This window comes from Salmo salar, chromosome ssa06, assembly GCF_905237065.1.
Source record: "Salmo salar chromosome ssa06, Ssal_v3.1, whole genome shotgun sequence".
NCBI lineage: Eukaryota > Metazoa > Chordata > Actinopteri > Salmoniformes > Salmonidae > Salmo > Salmo salar.
This window is the reverse complement of record NC_059447.1, coordinates 69,893,607-69,914,736: the sequence shown is the minus strand read 5'-3', so window position 1 is coordinate 69,914,736 and position 21,130 is coordinate 69,893,607. Positions and strand designations below refer to the sequence as shown.

Sequence of the window (21,130 nt, the reverse complement as noted above, 5' to 3'; positions counted from 1 at the left end):
GGCGCAGCACGCTGCTGTCCTTCATTTTTTTGACGTTGCGCGCGGAATCCAGTAAACAGCTGAGTGGATAGCGTCACTTTACATGCAAGCTGTATGTCTTTCGATATCTAGCTACCGCCAAAATTCGCCGATAAGCATTGCATAGCTAGCTACCAAAGTCCATTTTGTGGATATGTTTATTTAAAAACCTTTCCTGCTAATTTACCGACAGAGGTCTTCACAGGTAAGAATGTATTTGTTAGCAAACGTTAGCTAGTTAACGTTACCGGGTTGCTAGTTGGCTAGCTAACGCATAGAGAATGATAGAGGCCTCAGTGGCCAAAATGCCATCTTAGCATTGGGACAGCGCCTCCACCATTTTAATGTTGGCAACCGAGTGGGACTTCCAACTTCATTGTCTGATCCCTCCTGGTAACCCATTTGGAGTCATGTCCAATCAGGTTCATCAGGAGGGTTCAGCCAATCGTGAAGAATACAATTATCTACTATAAATGTCACAGACTCAAAGATCAGTCCTCTATCTATCTCTATGAGCTAATATTAGTAACTTTCTAGCTAGCTAAGTGCCGCTAACGTTAGCTAGTTAGCAAAGAAGTTCTAGCTAGTTAACTGTTCAATTTCTAACGATGGTTTTCTATGATCTGTGTTATACAGGGTGTCTAAGAAGATGTCTAAGAGGAAGAGCAACTCAATTGGAGAGAGCCCACACAAGAGAGTCAGACCCACAGAGGTTCATGATGAAGATAATGAAGTGGGTCCCAGCCAACCTGTGCCGTTAGGATCACATACGGTATCTAAGTTAGCTACTGTACATTTCATTTTTTTGAGACCCTTATAAGAGTAGACTCTGGATTTGTCACTGTCAGTCTAGGGTTGTGCTCCTGTGCTGTATCCAGATTTTTATACCTCCATACAGTGCCGTTTCTGTACAATAACAAGGGGCGCTATTTCTTTCCTAATGTAAAAAAAAGTTTTTTTTTTTTAGGGCTGCAGGGATCTTGATCGTCTCAGCTGTAACCAAGAAACTTGATCTTGCAAGCTAGCCACTTAGCTAACAAGTTAGCAAACCAAATGCATAGCTGCAGCCCTGATCTGGATAATTTCTTTGGCACATCTTAGTTAACTTATAGTTTTTTTATTTAACCTTTATTGTAATTTATTAGTTATAAGCAGTGGCGTTGCACGGTGCCCCAAACTAAAATACCACGGTACAGTGCATTCGGAAAGTATTTAGACCCCTTGACTTTTTCCACATTTGTTACGTTACAGCCTTTTTCAAAAATTGATTAAATGTATTGTTTTCCTCATCAATCTACACAATACCCCATAATGACAAAGCAAAAACAGTTTTTTAGAAATGCATGTATAAACAAACAGGAAATATACATTTACATAAGTATTTAGACCCTTTACTCAGAACTTTGTTGAAACACCATTGGCAGCGATTGCAGCCTCGAGTCTTCTTGTGTAGGACTCTATGAGCTTGGCACACCCGTATTTAGGGAGTTTCTCCCATTCTTCTCTGCAGATCCTCTCAAGCTCTGTCAGTTTGGATGTGGAGCGTCGCCGCACAGCTATTTTCAGGTCTCCAGAGATGTTCGATCGGGTTCAAGTCCGGACTCCGGCTGGGCCATTCAAGGACATTCATAGACTTGTCCTGAAGCCACTCCTGTGTTGTCTTGGCTGTGTGCTTAGGGTCGTTTGTCCTGTTGGAAGGTGAACCTTCTCCCCAGTCTGAGGTCCTGAGCACTGTCAGGTTTTCATCAAGGATCTCTCAGTACTTTGCTCCGTTCATCTTTGCCTCGATCTTGACTAGTCTCCCAGTCCCTGCCACTGAAAAACATCCCCACAGCATGATGCTTCCACCACCATACTTCACCGTAGGGATGATGCCTGGTTTCCTTCAGATGTGACGTTTGGCACTCAGGCCAAAGAGTTCAATCTTGGTTTCATCAGACCAGAGAATCTTGTTTGTCATGGTCGGAGAGTCCTAGGTGCCTTTTGGAAAACTCTAAGCTGGCTTTCATGTGCCTTTTACTGAAGAGTGGCTTCCATCTGGCCACTCTACCATAAAGGCCTGGTTGGTGGTGTGCTGCAGAGATGCTTGCCCTTCAGGAAGGTTCTCCCATCTCCACAGAGGAACTCTGGACCTCTCTCATAGTGACCAGCGGGTTCTTGGTCACCTCCCTGACCAAGGCCCTTCTCCCCTGTTTGCTCAGTTTTGACAGGTGGCCAGCTCTATGAAGAGTCTTGGTGGTTCCAAACTTCTTCCATTTAAGAATGATGGTCACTGTGTTCTTGGGGACCTTCAATGCTGCAGAAATATTTTGGTACCCTTCCTCAGATCTGTGCCTTGACACAGTCCTGTAGTCCTGTCTCGGAGCTCTATGGACAATTCCTTTGACCTCATGATTTGATTTCTGCTCTCACATGCACTGTCAACTTTGAGACCTTTATATAGACAGTGTCCGTGCCTTTCCAAATCATGTCCAACCAATTGAATTTACCACAGTTAGACTCCAATCAACTTGTAGAAACATCTCAAGGATGATCAATGGAAACAGGATGCACCTGAGCTCAATTTCCAGTCTCATAGCAAGGGTTCTGAATACTTATGTAAATAAGGTATTTCTGGGTATTATTTTTAATAAATGTGCAAGAATTACAAAAAAACTTTTTCATTAGGGGGTATTGTGTGTAGATTGAGGAATTATTTTAATTTAATCCCTTTTAGAATAGGGCTGTAACATAAAAAATTGTGTAAAAAGGGGAAGGGGTCTGAATACTTTCCAAATGCACTGTATATACTGTGTACTGCCCAAGCCTAGTTGTCATTTATTGTTGTGATTTGAAATATGTCAGGAAAATTGAGCCTATTTCATTCTCAATTTGCCTGACGTATTTCAGTCACAACAGCAGGAGTGACAACACTGACAGTCTGCAGAATCTGATATTATATATTTTATTAAAAGGGAAATAATCAATGACCTGACGTAACTGAAACATTACTGTGCCTCCATATTAAAACATTAGGATTTACTGTAACATCTTTGCTTTGTTTTGTTGCAGACTGTTGGAGAGGTGGGCATAGTGGAGAGCATCTCCCTGAAGAACTTTATGTGCCACTCTCTGCTGGGGCCATTTGCGTTTGGGTCCAATGTCAACTTTGTCGTCGGCAACAATGGAAGTGAGTTCCACCACTTCTTCTTCCTGACTCTTTAAAAAAAGAAAAAAATGTAATTTCTTTTACTCTCAAGATGGTTTAATTGTCGACTGATTATAGATTGTTTGTATAGTGTCTCCACCTGTTACTCTATCGCATGTTTCTTTCAGTTTTTCAGTATTGATCCAATGATGATGCTCAAAGATTTCAGTGCCATGGGTCTGTGTCTGATATTGTGTTTCTAAACGACGGACAGGTGGAAAGAGTGCTGTCCTCACAGCTCTTATGGTGGGCCTGGGAGGGAAAGCTACAACCACAAACAGAGGGTCCTCCCTAAAGGGATTTGTGAAAGAAGGAGAGAGGTACTCGTGTTCCCTGATTATATTTCCTCACTCCCTTGTCTTTGGGGACTATTTCTGCCTTGAAAGACTGGTTCCAGATGTCTGTTAAAAGCATGGTCATTTACCTCAGGCAGTAAACCTCTGTAAATGGAGATTAGTGTAAACATGCATCTGGCATCCTTGCAAGAGTAACTATTATTTCCCCTAGGAATTTCCATACAATAAAACATGTCCCAAGAGATTCAAGAGTTTGTGACAAACCGTAAATGTCAGTGGCTACAGACTTCCCGCTCCTTAATGTGTTAACTATGCCATCTGCCCCATTTTGATAATGCCTACAAAAGTGCCACGTTTATCTTACTGTCATATTTGAGTCATATTGCAACCCTGTTTGTGTCCCTCTGCTCTCCCAGTTCAGCTGACGTCTCCATAACACTGCGTAACAAGGGCAGGGATGCCTACAAGCCAGAAGTGTTCGGCCAGGCTATCATAGTAGACCTCAAGATAACCCGTGAGGGCATGAGGACCTACAAGCTCAAGAGCAAAGCAGGTAATTAATGTAATAAAAATGTATGGATTAACACTCTGTAAATGGGCCCTTCATTCAAACAGGCCTATGGATCTGAGATATGTGCCTGACACTTTAGTGCAAAACTCCCTTTAAAATCAATCTACATAGTTCATTCTGGATCTAAACATTAGGCTATATTTCAAAAAGTGATTCACTGAGCAGTAGATGCAGTATGAGCACATAAGAATGTACTTTGTCTTGCAGGTCATCTTGTGTCTGCGAAGAAGGATGAACTTTTGGCCATTCTGGATCACTTTAACATCCAGGTACTACAACTTCTGTTGACCACCTGGAAGACTGAATGAAAAGATTGGAAACACTGTTGCTGTGATAAATAACTATTGATTTATTTTGTATAATCATTCTTTTCCGAAGGTGGATAACCCTGTATCTATGCTAACACAAGAGATGAGCAAGCACTTTCTGCACTCCAAAGGAGAAGGGGATAAGTACAGAGTCAGTTTGATATACTTGAATCTTTTCATTTATGAAATTCTGTATTTGTGGAGGGCATGGTGTAAATTAAGTTAATAGCATGCATCTTGCCAGCCTGTGTTGCAGGTATCAAATCTCTGCTATGTCTTATTGCTGCATTCTCAGGAAGTGGTTAAATGTCAGTCTGTGGTTTTCAGTGTCAAATAGCATGAGGGTGAAAGAGCTCAATGTAGGCCTACCTTTTAGGACGGCTCTTACCTTGTTAGTGACTAAGTGTTTTTTTTCTTCCACAGTTCTTTATGAAAGCCACACAGCTTGAGCAGATGAAAGAGGATTACACCTATATCATAACGACTAAAAATGTCACTCTAGACACTGTGGAGAAACACGAGGAGGTACGAATCCACTTGGCTTATGTGTGGTGTGTTATGAAATCACCCATCCGAAGTCCCTTGAATGCTTTCATCCAATCAGCCCTGCAGCATGTAGTCCCATAGTGGGTTTATTTTTTATTACTGAAAGATTACAGGGCTTATAAAGCTAGAATTCAAGCTCTGATATGCAAAGTCTTGTCCATGAACAACCAAGAGATCTTAATGGAGTTGTTATAAAGTAGCACTTTCTTTAAGTGTGAATCATTCTGTTTCAGTGTCTGGAGGGGTTAAAGAGGAAGTACCTGGAGAAAGAGGACCGGGTCAAAAGCCTGGCCTCGCTGGACGACATGCACAGTAAACTGGAGGAGCTGAAGAATCAGATGGCTTGGGCTCTGGTGAGGGGAAGCAGCATATCTTCAAAATATGAATCTAAAAATGTATTTATATTATTTGTTTATTTATCAGGGGTCATGCACAACCGATACAGTGTAGCAGATTTAGCTACCCAGCTAAATACCTAATCAATCTGATGTGAAATCTCTTTTGCTCTGTCCTGCACCAGGTGTCTGAGATGGAGAAAGAGGTGAAGCCCATGAGAGAGAAGCTCCAATCAGAGGAGAGGTCCACCGTCAAATACGACCAGAAAGTAGACGAGTGGAAGGTAACTAACATCACCCTCTTAGTTTTACAGCCATAAGAATTTGGTGTGTGTTTCCTTCACATTAAGGAAAAATGCAGCTATTACATAAATTCAAAGTGACTATTTCCCCTTGTTTGTCATTGCTGATGATTGTTCTTTATGACCTCACTTCCTGTCCAGGCCAAGGTGGTGGAGGCGGAGAAGAAGTACATGGGTATCCGGGAGCAACTGGAGGCAATCACTGTGAGGGTGCAGCAGCTTGAGCCACAGAGTGCTGAGCTGAAGAATGAGGCTCAGAGCAGAAGCAAGGCCTTCAACACAGCCCAGGTGAGAGAACAGTGATGAGTGTTACTATACCCCAGAATACCCCAGAGTCTTCTAAATACCAGGGGTTTAGCAAGTGACCGAGATGAGGCTTAACATCATTAACCATAACATCTCCATAATCACAACTGCAGCACAATGAAAAACTACAGCTTCCAGCTCAGAGCTCAACACTAACTATATGTGAGAGCTCGATAACAAGGAGCTCTTTTCTAGTTCACTAGCTGTTGATTCATCTTAGTGGTGTCTCTCTTACAGGCCAGTGTACACAGATTCAAGACCAATCTGAGAGACCTGGAGAAGGACAAGGATCAGCTCTCCAGGAGAATTAATGAGCTCAAGTTGAGGTAGTGCCTCGGATCCTTTCCTACCTCTTTTTCACTTTCAAAATAAAACTTTTGTTGCCATGGGAAAAGTCATTGAATGTTTTCCACAGTCACAAATGGGATTTCTTTCCTTTTTTCTCCTTTCTGCCTCCCACAGTATCAACCAGACATCTGGTGCGGAGACCCAGGTGCGTGTGGAGCGCATGGAGAAGCTGCAGACAGACCTGGACACTCTGAACTTCCAGGACTCCACCCTAGGTCAGCAGATGGAACAGTTCCAGCAGGCTGTGTCCCGGGCCAAGGACGAGCTGGAAAAGATGATGTAGGCACTGGAAACTCCATTATATACAGGCCTGTATATATGACTTGGCTGTACAACGTACACACAAACACACACACACTGTAGTGTCATCATAGGAGTCTGGAGCCATGCCACAGTGTTAACAGGGCTTATGAAATACTCTCAGGGTGTAGTCTAATGTAAACATTATGTGACAGCCATATCAGAAGTAGGAATATTATTTTGTATTTATACAGTTGAAGTCGGAGGTTTACGTGCACTTAGGTTGAAGTGATTAAAACTCGCTTTTCAACCACTCCACACATTTCTTGTTAACAAACTATAGTTTTGGCAAGTCGGTTAGGACATCTACTTTGTGCATGGCACAAGTCATTTTTCCAACAATTGTTTACAGACAGATTATTTCACTTATAATTCACTGTATCACAATTCCAGTGGGTCAGAAGTTTACATACACTAAGTGTGCCTTTAAACAGCTTGGAAAATTCCAGAAAATGTCATGGCTTTAGAAGCTTCTGACATAATTTCAGTCAATTGGAGGTGCACCTGTTGATGTATTTCAAGGCCTACCTTCAAACTCAGTGGGAAAATGGGAAAATCAAAAGAAACCAGCCAAGCCCTCAGAAAGAAAATTGTTGACCTCTACAAGTCTGGTTCATCCTTGGGAGCAATTTCCAAACGGCTGAAGGTACCACGTTCGTCTGTACGAACAATAGTATGCAAGTATAAACACCATGAGACCACACAGCCGTCATACCGCTCAGGAAGGAGACGCGTTCTGTCTCCTAGAGATCAACGTACTTTGGTGCGAAAGGTGCAAATCCCAGAACAACAGCAAAGGACCTTGTGAAGATGCTGGAGGAAACAGGTACAAAAGTATCTATATCTACAGTAAAGCGAGTCCTATATTGACATAACCTGAAAGGCCGCTCAGCAAGGAAGAAGCCACTGCTCCAAAACCACCATTAAAAAGCCAGATTACGGTTTGCAACTGCACATTGCAAAGATCGTACATTTTGGAGAAATGTCCTCTGGTCTGATGAAACAAATAAAGAACGGTTTGGCCATAATGACCATCGTTATGTTAGGAGAAAAAAAGGGGGAGGCTTGCAAGCCGAAGAACACCATCCCAACTGTGAAGCACGGGGGTGGCAGCATCATGTTGTGGGGGTGCATTGCTGCAGGAGGGACTGGTGCACTTTACAAAATAGATGGCATCATGAGGATGGAGAAGTATGTGGATATATTGAAGCAACATCTCAAGACCTCAGTCAGGAATTTAAAGCTTGGTTGCAAATGGGTCTTCCAAATGGACAATGACCCCAAGCATACTTCCAAAGTTGTGGCAAAATGGCTTAAAACCTGTTAGGGCTAGGGGGCAGTATTGACACGGCTGGATAAAAAAACATACCCGATTTAACCTGGTTACCACTCCTACCCAGTAACTAGAATATGCATATACTTATTACATATGGATAGAAAACACCCTAAATTTTCTAAAACTGTTTGAATGGTGTCTGTGAGTATAACAGAACTCATTTGGCAGGCAAAACCCTGAGACATTTTCTGACAGGAAGTGGATACCTGATGTGTTGTATTACCTTTAAACCTATCCCATTGAAAAACACAGGGGCTGAGGAATATTTTGGCACTTCCTATTGCTTCCACTAGATGTCACCAGCCTTTACAAAGTGTTTTGAGTCTTCTGGAGGGAGATCTGACCGAACAAGAGCCATGGAACGATGATGGCCCATTAGACACCTGGCGCGCGAGTTCATGTTGGGTACCCTCGTTCCAATACGTTATAAAAGAGTATGCATTCGTCCACCTTGAATATTATTCATGTTCTGGTTAAAAAAGGCCCTAATGATTTATGCTATACAACGTTTGACATGTTTGAACGAACGTAAATATATTTTTTCCCCTCGTTCATGACGAGAAGTCCGGCTGGCTTAGATCATGTGCTAACAAGACGGAGATTTTTGGACATAAATGATGAGCTTTTTTGAACAAAACTACATTCGTTATGGACCTGTGATACCTGGAAGTGACATCTGATGAAGAGAATCAAAGGTAATGGATTATTTACATAGTATTTTCGATTTTAGATCTCCCCAACATGACGTCTAGTCTGTATCGCAACGCGTATTTTTCTGGGCGCAGTGCTCAGATTATTGCAAAGTGTGATTTCCCAGTAAGGTTATTTTTAAATCTGGCAAGTTGATTGCGTTCAAGAGATGTAAATCTATAATTCTTTAAATGACAATATAATATTTTACCAATGTTTTCTAATTTTAATTATTTAATTTGTGACGCTGACTTGACTGCCGGTTATTGGAGGGAAACGATTTCCTCAACATCAATGCCATAGTAAAACGCTGTTTTTGGATATAAATATGAACTTGATAGAACTAAAAATGCATGCATTGTCTAACATAATGTCCTAGGAGTGTCATCTGATGGAGATTGTAAAAGGTTAGTGCATCATTTTAGCTGGTTTTATGGTTTTGGTGACCCTGTCTTTGAATTGACAAAACATTACACACAACTCTTGTAAATGTACTGTCCTAACATACTCTAAATGTATGCTTTCGCCGTAAAACCTTTTTGAAATCGTAAAACGTGGTTAGATTAAGGAGATGTTTATCTTTCAAAGGGTGTAAAATAGTTGTATGTTTGAAAAATTTGAATTTTGACATTTATTTGGATTCAAATTTGCCGCTCTTGAAATGCACCTGCTGTTGATGGAGTGCACCACGGGTGGCACGCTAGCGTCCCACCTAGCCCATTAAGGACAACAAAGTCAAGGTATTGGAGTGGCTATCACAAAGCCCTGACCTCAATCCTATAGAACATTTGTGGGCAGAACTGAAGAAGCATGTGCGTGCAAGGAGGCCTACAAACCTGACTCAGTTACACCAGCTCTGTCAGGAAGTTGGGCCCAACTTATTGTGGGAAGCTTGTGAAAGGCTACCCAAAACGTTTGACCCAAGTTAAACAATTTAAAGGCAATGCTACCAAATGCTAATTGAGTGTATGAACTTTTGACCCACTGGGAATGTGATGAAAGAAAGAAATAATTCTCTCTACTATTTTGACATTTCACTTTCTTAAAATAAAGTGGTGAACCTAACTGACCTAAGACAGGGAATTTTTACTGGGATTAAATGTCAGGAATTGTGAAAAACTGAGTTTAAATGTTTTTGGCTAAGGTGTGTGTAAACGTCCGACTTCAACTGTATATACAGTACCAGTCAACAGTTTGGACAAACCTACTCATTCAAGGATTTTTCTTTATTTTTACTATTTTCTACATTGTAGAATAGTAGTGAAGACATCAAGACTATGAAACAACAGATATGGAATCATGTAGTAACCACAAAAGTGTTAAACAAATCGAAATCTATTTTATATTGCTGATTCTTCGAAGTAGCCACCGTTTGCCTTAATGACAGCTTTGCACACTCTTGGCATTCTGTCAACCAGCTTCATGAGGAATGCTTTTCCAACAGTCTTGGAGTTCCCACATATGTTGAGCACTTGTTGGCTGCTTTTCCTTCACTCTGCAGTCCAACTCATCCCAAACCATCTCAATTGGTTTGAGGTCGGGTGATTGTGGAGACCAGGTCATCTGATGCAGCTCTACATCACTCTCCTTGGTCAAATAGCCCTTACACAGCCTGGGGGGGGTGTTTTGGGTCATTGTCCTGTTGAAAAACAAATGATGGTCCCACTAAGCGCAAACCAGATGGGATGGCGTATCGTTGCAGAATGCTGTGGTAGCCATGTTGGTTAAGTGTGCCATGAACTCAAAATAAATCAGTGACAGTGTCACAAGCAAAGCACCATCACACCACCACCTCCATGCTTCATGGTGGGATCCACACATGCAGAGATAATCCGTTCACCTACTCTGTGTCTCACAAAAACACGGCGGTTGGAACCAAAAATCTCACATTTGGACTCATCAGTCCAAACGACAGATTTCCACTGGTCTAATGTCCATTGCTCGTGTTTTTTGGCCCAAGCATGTCTCTTCTTATTGGTGTCCTTTAGTTTTGGTTTCTTTGCAGCAATTTGACCATGAAGGCCTGATTCACACAGTCTCCTCTGAACAGTTGAATTTGAGATGTGTCTGTTACTTGAACTCTGTAAAGTATTTATTTGGGCTGCAATTTCTGAGGCTGGTAACTAATGAACTTATCCTCTGCAGCAGAGGTAACTCTGGGTCTTCCTTTCCTGTGGCGGTCCTCATGAGAGCCAGTTTCATAATAGCGCTTGATGACTTTTGCGACTGCACTTGAAGAAACTTTCACATTTCTTGAAATGTTCCTAATTGACTGACCTTCATGTCTTAAAGTAATGATAGACTGTTTGTCTTTGCTTATTTGAGCTGTTAATATGGACTTGGTCTTTTACCAAATAGCCCTATCTTCTGTATACCACCCCTACCTTGTCACAACACAACTGATTGGCTCAAACGCATTAAAAAGTAAAGAAATTCCACAAATTAACTTTTAACAAGGCACACCTGTTAATTGAAATGCATTCCAGCTGAAATATAAGATTAGATTTAGATTTTTTTTAACACTTTTTTGGGGGTTACTACATGATTCCATATGTGGTATTTCATAGTGTTGATGTCGGTTGCTGGACCGAATCCCCGAACTGACAAGGTAAAATCTGTCATTCTGCCCCTGAGCAAAGCATTTTAACCCACTGTTCCCCGGGCGCCGAAGACGTGGATATCGATGAAGGAAGCCCTCCGCACCTCTCTGATTCAGATGGTTTGGATTAAATGTGGAAATTCTACAATGTAGAAAATCATAAAAAATTAGGAAAAAAACGTGTGTGTGTGTGTATTTGCATGCATGCATACATACATACATACATACATACATACATACATACATACATACATACATACATACAGTGGGGGGAAAAAGTATTTGATCCCCTGCTGATTTTGTACGTTTGCCCACTTACAAAGAAATGATCAGTCTATAATTTTAATAGTAGGTTTATTTGAACAGTGAGAGACAGAATAACAACACAAAAATCCAGAAAAACGCATCTCAAAAATGTTATAAAATGATTTGCATTTTAATGAGGGAAATAAGTATTTGACCCCTCTGCAAAACATGACTTAGTACTTGGTGGCAAAACCCTTGTTGGCTATCACAGAGGTCAGACGTTTCTTGTAGTTGGCCACCAGGTTTGCACACATCTCAGGAGGGATTTTGTCCCACTCCTCTTTGCAGATCTTCTCCAAGTCATTAAGGTTTCGAGGCTGACGTTTGGCAACTCGAACCTTCAGCTCCCACCACAGATTTTCTATGGGAATAAGGTCTGGAGACTGGCTAGGCCACTCCAGGACCTTAATGTGCTTCTTCTTGAGCCACTCCTTTGTTGACTTGGCCGTGTGTTTTGGGTCATTGTCATGCTGGAATACCCATCCACAACCCATTTTCAATGCCCTGGCTGAGGGAAGGAGGTTTTCACCTAAGATTTGACGGTACATGGCCCCGTCCATCGTCCCTGTGATGCGGTGAAGTTGTCCTGTCCCCTTAGCAGAAAAACACCCCCAAAGCATAATGCTTCAACTCCATGTTTGACGGTGGAGATGGTGTTCTTGGGGTCATAGGCAGCATTCCTACTCCTCCAAACACAGCGAGTTGAGTTGATGTCAAAGAGCTCCATTTTGGTCTCATCTGACCACAACACTTTCACCAGTTGTCCTCTGAGTCATTCAGATGTTCATTGGCAGACCTCAGACGGGCCTGTATATGTATCCTTGAGCAGGGGGACCTTGCGGGCGCTGCAGGATTTCAGTCCTTCACGGCGTAGTGTGTTACCAATTGTTTTCTTGGTGACTATGGTCCCAGCTGCCTTGAGATCATTGACAACAATCTCCCGTGTAGTTCTGGGCTGATTCCTCACCGTTCTCATGATCATTGCAACTCCACGAGGTGAGATCTTGCATGGAGCCCCAGGTCGAGGGATATTGACAGTTCTATTGTATTTCTTCCATTTGTGAAAAATCGCATCAAATGTTGTCACCTTGTCACCATGCTGCTTGGTGATGGTCTTGTAGCCCATTCCAGCCTTGTGTAGGTCTACAATCTTGTCCCTGACATCCTTGGAAAGCTCTTTGGTCTTGGCCATGGTGGAGAGTTTGGAATCTGATTGATTGCTTCTGTGGACAGGTATCTTTTATACAGGTAACAAGCTGCGGTTAGGAGCACTCCCTTTAAGAGTGTGCTCCTAATATCAGCTCGTTACCTGTATAAAAGACACCTGGGAGCCAGAAATCTTTCTGATTGAGAGGGGGTCAAATACTTATTTCCCTCATTAAAATGCAAATCAATTTATAACATTTTTGACATGCGTTTTTCTGGATATTTCTGTTATTCTGTCTCTCACTGTTCAAATAAACCTACCATTAAAATTATAGACTGATCCTTTCTTTGTCAGTGGGTAACCGTACAAAATCAGCAGGGGATCAAATACTTTTTCCCCCCACTGTACATACAGTCGTGGCCAAAAGTTTTGAGAATGACACAAATATTAATTTTCACAAAGTCTGCTGCCTCAGTTTGCATATACTCCAGAATGTTATGAAGAGTGATCAGATGAATTGCAATTAATTGCAAAGTCCCTCTTTGCCATGCAAATTAACTGAATCCCCCAAAAACATTTCCACTGCATTTCAGCCCTGCCACGAAAGGACCAGTTGACATCATGTCAGTGATTCTCTCGTTAACACAGGTGTGAGTGTTGACGAGGACAAGGCTGGAGATCACTCTGTCGTGCTGATAGAGTTTGAATAACAGACTGGAAGCTTCAAAAGGAGGGTGGTGCTTGGAATCATTGTTCTTCCTCTGTCTACCATGGTTACCTGCAAGGAAACATGTGCCGTCATCATTGCTTTGCACAAAAAGGGCTTCACAGGCAAGGATATTGCTGCCAGTAAGATTGCACCTAAATCAACCATTTATTGGATAATCAACAACTTCAAGGAGAGCAGTTAAATTGTTGTGAAGAAGGCTTCAGGGCGCCCAAGAAAGTCCAGCATGCACCAGGATCGTCTCCTAAAGTTGATTCAGCTGCGGGATCAGGGCACCACCAGTACAGAGCTTGCTCAGGAATGGCAGCAGGCAGGTGTGAGTGCATCTGCACGCACAGTGAGGCGAAGACTTTTGGAGGATGGCCTGGTGTCAAGAAGGGCAGCAAAGAAGCCACTTCTCTCCAGGAAAAACATCAGGGACAGACTGATATTCTGCAAAAGGTATAGGGATTGAACTGCTGAGGACTGGGGTAAAGTCATTTTCTCTGACGAATCCCCTTTCCAATTGTTTGGGGCATCCAGAAAAAAGCTTGTCCGGAGAAGCAAAGGTATGCGCTACCATCAGTCCTGTGTCATGCCAACAGTAAAGCATCCTGAGACCATTCATGTGTGGGGTTGCTTCTCAGCCAAGGGTGTGGGCTCACTCACAATTTTGCCTAAGAACACAGCCATGAATAAAGAATGGTACCAACGTATCCTCTGAGAGCAACTTCTCCCAACCATCCAGGAACAGTTTGGTGACGAACAATGCCTTTTCCAGCATGATGGAGCACCTTGCCATAAGGCAAAAGTGATAACTAAGTGGCTCGGGAACAAAACATCGATATTTTGGGTCCATGGCCAGGAAACTCCCCAGACCTTAATCCCATTGAGAATTTGTGGTCAATCCTCAAGAGGCGGGTGGACAAACAAACAACCCACAAATTCTGACAAACTCCAAGCATTGATTATGCAAGAATGGGCTGTCAGCAGTCAGGATGTGGCCCAGAAGTTAATTGACAGCATGCCAGGGCGGATTGCAGAGGTCTTGAAAAAGAAGGGTCAACACTGCAAATATTGACTCTTTGCATCAACTTCATGTAATTGTCAATTAAAAGCCTTTGACACTTATGAAATGCTTGTAATTATACTTTAGTATTCCATAGTAACATCTGACAAAAATATCTAAAGACACTGAGGTAGCAGACTTTGTGAATTTATATATATATATGTATGTGTGTGTGTGTGTGTGTGTGTGTGTGTGTGTGTGTGTATATATATATATATATATATATATATATATATATATATGTATATGTATATATATATATGTGTATATATATCTATATAATGTGTATGTATATGGTTATATTTCATTTATATACATATATAAATTAATGAATGAATGAGAAGGCTGAGGTTGTTTTGAATTATAACCATATCCACTCCTCAACTGTGTTTTGTTAAGGGTGAGTGCCATGAAGCCATAAAAAAACAAACATTGAAACGTAATTTTAAAAAACAACAGGAAAATGTGGAAAGGAAGAAAGCTGTTGAACAGGAGCAGAAAGGAGCCCTAACCCTGTGTGTTTTTGTCTGTTTCTCAGGCGAGAGGAGGAGGACCTGAAGAGGTCTATGGAGGCCATCAGGAGGAAGTTGCAGACCATGGAGGGCAGCCGCTCCGACCGCCTGCGCCGCTTCGGGGAGAAGATGCCCGCGCTGCTTGCCGCCATCGAGGACGCCGACAGGAAGGGCCAGTTCAGGAAGAAACCAGTGGGACCGCTGGGTAAGACCTTTTGTGTGTGCGTGTGTATTTCCATGCAAGCGAAAACTCTTATCTTACTCTTCATTATCCTTTCTGGATGTTATGCTTATTTGTGTAACCTTGTCATTGGTTAAAATAAAGCTCTTTCCAATGCCCTCTCTCTCCCGGTGTGCCCCATGCAGGGTACTGTATCCGTCTGAAGGACCATGAGCAGGCCCTGGCCGTGGAGAAATGTCTGGGGAGCCTGATGGTGGCCTTCACCTGTGACAACCACGAGGACGAGAAGTTGCTGCAGGGCCTCATGAGAGGGTACTACCAGGGGGGTAGGAGACCCCAGATCATCACCTGCCAGTTCTTCAACAGGGTCCATGACACCAATAGGCGGTATGGCTGTTGGCTACCTACCACACCTGGCTTCAGGCTAGCTGGGCTTATGTACAGGCTTATTTGTACCTCTCTAAGGGTTCATTTTGTTCTCTGTAACCAACATGTTTTCTGTCGTGTGTGTCAGGGCTGTGAACCACCCTGACTACCCGTCAGTCCTACAGTCTCTGGAGATCGAGGACCCAGTGGTTGCCAACTGCCTCATCGACCAGAGGGGCATAGAGACCATTCTGCTCATCAAGGTAGGGCCATGGAATCTACTGCCACCATAGTTAGAGTTCACTCAAATGTCATGATGTCACCTTGGATTGGCCAGTAGTGACTGCAATTATGATTCTTTACTTTGTTTTCAGTGTCGCCCTCTTTAAGGGAGAGTTGACTCTTTTAAAGTTTGAGCCGATAATAAGCTAAAACTTTAAATACTTGAACTATCCCCATGTAACAACTGATTTGCATGCTAAAAACAACATGAATGAACTTCAAGCCACTTTCTGTAGAAAACAGTAGCCTTTTGGACAGAAGGGAGAAAGGTTCCATTTCTGTGATTCAAACCCCTCTGTCTGTAACTACCATGTAGAGTCCTGCAGAAGCCCGCAGAGTGATGCAGGGCAGGCAGCCCCCTAGAAACTGCTACCAGGCCTTCACCAAGGAGGGAGACCAGTGCTACAACAACCGCTACTACTCCAACGACCAGAGGAGGTGTGACTACCTTAGCAGAGACGTAGAGGAAGAGATCAGGTAATGTGTGTGTGAGACGTCCATTTGTTTTGAAAAGGTTTCTGCTGCTCTGTTTTTCTGACTCAATTTAATTCTGTGGTTTACCTTTCTCCCTCTACCCCTTCTCTCAATATCTCCATGTATCTCACTCAGGCAGTTGCAGGAAGAGATGCGGAACAAGGAGGCCCACTTGGATCGGTTCAGCCAGCAGAAGCAGAGGGTGGAGGAGGACATCAGGAACAACAACGGTCTCCTAAAGAGGGCCTACGACGACAGGAAGAGGGCCAAGGTAACACACACGCACTTCTTAAGATCTTAGCATCTTGCTGAAGCTGGCCTTTGTGACAAAACAGCATCTCTCTCCAGAGCCGTACCATGGATCCAACTAGAAATTATTTTGTAGAGCACAATGGTTCACCTCTGATTAGTCTTGATGTGGAGTTACTAGGTCACAACTCTCCTCTCCCCCTCTCCTCTCCTCCAGGATAAGTTCAGGAGGCTGCAGCAGGAGATCAGTGACCTGCAGAACGTGGAGGAACCCCAGTCTGAGGACCTTAAGCCTCTGGTGGGTACACACGTCAAGGCACAGGGACAATATTTTAACATTTAGTTTTAGCTAATGTCGTTCATGAACATCTCGTTCCCTTGTTCTCTCTCTTTCGCATTCCAACTGATATGATATACACAAACTGATGCACTCACATTCCACCACACACACACACACCTTGTTTCTCCTGTCACACTCTGGCCTTCAGGAGGAGGAGCTGGAGGAGATCAACAATAAGATTTCAGCAGGTCGTGCTGAGAGTGAGGAGGCCCGTAGAAAGATGGCCCAGCTGAAGGCTTCCTGGGAGGAGGTGGAGCAGAGGTACCGCCAGCACAAAGACTCCATCAGCACCGTGGCCGAGGAGGCCGAACCCATCAAGGTTAGTCACATCAATATGGACTTCAATTTCTATTAACACCGAGGGAAGTTTGGTGTGCAAACAAGGAATGAACCAGGAGAGTGAAAAGGATGTAAAATAGTGATAACCCATGTCCTCATTTTGTTCCATACAGGGTCTCCATAGACCTAATCAATCACACACAGATTAAACAGAGAAAAGGTAAAGCCAATAGATGGCGATACATCTCTACTTTCCCCTTGTTTTCTCAGGAGGAGCTGAGTAAGAGCGACCAGGATGTGGAGAAGAGCAAGCACCATAAGAAACACTACGAGGACAAACGCAAGGTCCACATCAACACCATACAGGCCCTGAAGGCCAGCCTGGAGCTCAAGGAGCAGGAGCTCACGGTACGTTTGGGAGGAGTCAGTACGCTGACTAGTTATAATCAGGGCCATATTCTATTTATGTTGTCTTTTACTTCCTGTGTGTCCCTGCTTAATGTGTGTTTTCCTTGTCTCAACCGTCCTGTGTCCCAGGCGTCTGTAGTGAAGGCCACAGAGATCTGTCCAGAGCGGTCCGAGGTGCGCCGGACAGCCAGGAGTCTGGACAGCGAGATCAGCCGTCTGAAGCTGAAGATCAGCACCCAGCAGGACCAGCAGGGAGACCGCGAAGAAGTCATCAGGTAACCTCCACCACCCCTAACCTCTGACCCTTCACCCCACACAAACATTTAACGGATGTTCCACTCAAAATACAATCTGATTTTTTTTCCCACTTGCCTTGGTTTTAGTTGATTCCCTAAGAGTTCTTGGATATATATTTAGGTTACTTTGGTATTGTTATATAGTGTGTTATATATAGTATGTTTTGACAGTATTTCCATATAATAGGGCTGTCCATATGAAAATGGGTAATCTAAGGGCAGAAGGTAAATGTTGCTTGCCTTCCTCCCTCTTCTCCCATCCAGGCAATACCAAGAGGCCCTGGAGAACTACAGTAACATTAACCAGCAGGTGAAGTGCCTCAAGCGCTTCATCCAGGTCCTGTGTAAGATCATGGACGACAGACACCGAGTCTACACAGAGCTGAGGAGGTAGCTGGATCCACCATTTACTTCTTGTCTGTCAATAGAATATCAGCTCTGTTATTTGACACCACTCACTGCCTCATAAGAGATCACAGAACAGCTGGATGGTACTGCTAGCATCAACGTCTGTTATAGAGCTATGCGAAATAGTTATTGAAAGACTGAAGGGAGGCCATCTCGATCTATCGATGTGTTAGATTTAACGGAAAAGCAAAGCTGTTGCGCTATGGATTTGTTTTTAAGTAGTTTTCCTTCCCACTATGCATCTCTTTTTAGGTTTCTCTCAGTGCGTTGCAAGATGTACTTTGACTCCATGCTGTCACAGAGAGGCTATATAGGGAAGATGATGTTCGAGCACAAGAACGAAACCCTATCCATCTCAGTAAGAATACACTACAGTTTTAATGCACAGATATACCTTTTCTCATGTACCCTTCTTGAATGCATAAGCAGTTATAGGTTCTAAAAAACTGTGTATGCCTAATAATCAAGTTACCCTCACATTCCCCTGCTCCACCCCCTTTCCCATTTGTCAATGGCTTTCTTTTACTCTTCTCTTTCTGCATCCTTCTTTGTCTCTGCCCATCTTCTCCCTCATCTTCCCTCCCTCTCTCAGGTCCAGCCAGGTGTGGGGGATAAGGCTGCCCTGAGTGACATGCGCTCTCTGTCTGGAGGAGAGCGCTCGTTCTCCACTGTCTGTTTCGTTCTCTCTCTCTGGGCCATCGCTGAGGCCCCCTTCCGTGCCCTCGATGAGTTTGACGTCTACATGGTAATGTCGCCACATCAGATGGATGGATGGATGAATGACTTAACCATTTTAAAATGCATATTAAAGGGATACTTCGAGATGTAGGCAATTAAGCATTTTTTCCTACTGTCAGGTTCTGAACAAACAAAGTCGGAACTCAAACGGATGACTAGGAAAAGCTCAAACCAAGTTTATTCAACCCACTGAGTTCTTCATCTGCAAAACACAACATACACATCACTCAAGCATATATTTATACCTGTCGACTAGAAGTCACCTCCTTGTATATCTAAGATAAACAATTCATCCCTGTTCCTGTTCCTTCGGGGTGATCTCTGGCCCCCCCCCCCCAGAGGTTTCTTCTCCAACTGTTGACCTTATCTCGAGTTGAGTTCCACATCCCTCCTTGTCCTAGTTCTACAGCAGCTGGCCTGTATTATCAGGAACTGAGGCTAGACGGATGCTTATTATTAATATTCAGCAACAACATGTTTGAACAGATAGAAACTTTCTCTCCTTCCCTTTGTCTCACTCAGTAACTTTCCACACACACAGTACCTATTCACCTTTCATTGACCCCTTACATATACATGTTAAGTAATCAATCCGTTCTAATATAGTGACAGGAATAAGTATATTTCAAGATAGAATCCAACACTACTTACCCAAAGTCAGACAAACTGATGGATACCATTTTTATGCTACTGCGTGCAGTTTGAAGGAAGTTGAAGGTAGCATATCATTAGCATAAAAATGGTATCCATGAGTTTGTCTGACTCTGGCTAAGTAGAAAAAATGGTTTGCTGGTAATTGCTTGAATCCCGAAGTATCCCTTTGAGTTACCTCAGTCAAGTAAATACGTTTCAAATATTAACTTACTTTTAATCTAAGCTCATGTGTCTTCTGTAGCCTACACTGTGAGGACGGCTAAGATTGATACTTTGTTCTTCATATTTTTGTTCAGTTATTTCAGTCAATCGTTCTGTTCTGTTGACACACTGTCTGTCAATAAATGTAACTGTCTTTTTAGGACATGGTGAACCGAAGGATATCCATGGACATGATGTTGAAGATCGCTTCTAGCCAACGTTACCGGCAGTTCATATTCCTCACCCCACAGAGCATGAGGTATTGTAGCCTTCCGTCACCCTCCTGTGTACTAACATTCAACAACTCTGTTCTATTTTATAAACTGGGTGGTTTGAGCCCTGAATGCTGATTGGCTGACAGCTGTGGTATATCAGACCGTATACCACAAGTGTGACTAAACATTTACAGTGAGGGGGAAAAGTATTTGATCCCCTGCTGATTTTGTACGTTTGCCCACTGACAAAGAAATGATCAGTCTATAATTTTAATGGTAGGTTTATTTGAACAGTGAGAGACAGAATATCAACAAAAAAAACTGAAAACCGCATGTCAAAAATGTTATAAATTGATTTGCATTTTAATGAGGGAAATAAGTATTTGACCCCCTCTCAATCAGAAAGATTTCTGGCTCCCAGGTGTCTTTTATACAGGTAACGAGCTGAGATTAGGAGCACACTCTTAAAGGGAGTGCTCCTAACCGCAGCTTGTTACCTGTAAAAAAGACACCTGTCCACAGAAGCAATCAATCAATCAGATTCCAAACTCTCCACCATAGCCAAGACCAAAGAGCTCTCCAAGGATGTCAGGGACAAGATTGTAGACCTACACAAGGCTGGAATGGGCTACAAGACCATCGCCAAGCAGCTTGGTGAGAAGGTGACAACAGTTGGTGCGATTATTCGCAAATGGAAGAAACACAAAATAACTGTCAATCTCCCTCGGCCTGGGGCTCCATGCAAGATCTCACCTCGTGGAGTTGCAATGATCATAAGAACAGTGAGGAATCAGCCCAGAACTACACGGGAGGATCTTGTCAATGATCTCAAGGCAGCTGGGACCATAGTCACCAAGAAAACAATTGGTAACACACTATGCCGTGAAGGACTGAAATCCTGCAGTGCACGCAAGGTCCCCCTGCTCAAGAAAGCACATATACATGCCCATCTGAAATTTGCCAATGAACATCTGAATGATTCAGAGGACAACTGGGTGAAAGTGTTGTGGTCAGATGAGACCAAAATGGAGCTCTTTGGCATCAACTCAACTCGCTGTGTTTGGAGGAGGAGGAATGCTGCCTATGACCCCAAGAATACCATCCCCACCGTCAAACATGGAGGTGGAAACATTATGCTTTGGGGGTGTTTTTCTGCT

The 21,130-nt window shown here is 43.0% G+C and overlaps 1 protein-coding gene across 2 annotated transcripts in view; it reads left to right on the top strand.

The window, feature by feature from the left end:
- The first annotated feature begins 24 nt into the window (after nt 1–24).
- The window catches only part of si:dkey-119f1.1 (Structural maintenance of chromosomes protein 6-like), a 22,605-nt gene continuing 1,499 nt past the window's right edge, over nt 25–21,130 (top strand). Inside the window, exons 1-26 of one of the 2 annotated variants that reach the window (XM_014205647.2) lie at nt 25–223; nt 655–790; nt 3,070–3,187; nt 3,420–3,525; nt 3,918–4,054; nt 4,280–4,341; nt 4,451–4,531; nt 4,804–4,905; nt 5,160–5,279; nt 5,447–5,545; nt 5,705–5,851; nt 6,107–6,195; nt 6,332–6,496; nt 14,909–15,087; nt 15,249–15,450; nt 15,578–15,692; nt 16,028–16,188; nt 16,321–16,456; nt 16,652–16,732; nt 16,923–17,093; nt 17,324–17,461; nt 17,591–17,736; nt 18,022–18,147; nt 18,418–18,523; nt 18,758–18,910; nt 19,920–20,017. In XM_014205647.2, coding sequence (XP_014061122.1) covers nt 668–790; nt 3,070–3,187; nt 3,420–3,525; nt 3,918–4,054; nt 4,280–4,341; nt 4,451–4,531; nt 4,804–4,905; nt 5,160–5,279; nt 5,447–5,545; nt 5,705–5,851; nt 6,107–6,195; nt 6,332–6,496; nt 14,909–15,087; nt 15,249–15,450; nt 15,578–15,692; nt 16,028–16,188; nt 16,321–16,456; nt 16,652–16,732; nt 16,923–17,093; nt 17,324–17,461; nt 17,591–17,736; nt 18,022–18,147; nt 18,418–18,523; nt 18,758–18,910; nt 19,920–20,017 — 3,161 coding nt within the window. In that variant the 5' untranslated portion in view covers nt 25–223; nt 655–667. The remainder of the gene's footprint in view (nt 224–654; nt 791–3,069; nt 3,188–3,419; nt 3,526–3,917; nt 4,055–4,279; nt 4,342–4,450; nt 4,532–4,803; nt 4,906–5,159; nt 5,280–5,446; nt 5,546–5,704; nt 5,852–6,106; nt 6,196–6,331; nt 6,497–14,908; nt 15,088–15,248; nt 15,451–15,577; nt 15,693–16,027; nt 16,189–16,320; nt 16,457–16,651; nt 16,733–16,922; nt 17,094–17,323; nt 17,462–17,590; nt 17,737–18,021; nt 18,148–18,417; nt 18,524–18,757; nt 18,911–19,919; nt 20,018–21,130) is intronic. The other variant, XM_014205649.2, reaches the window with a different exon arrangement.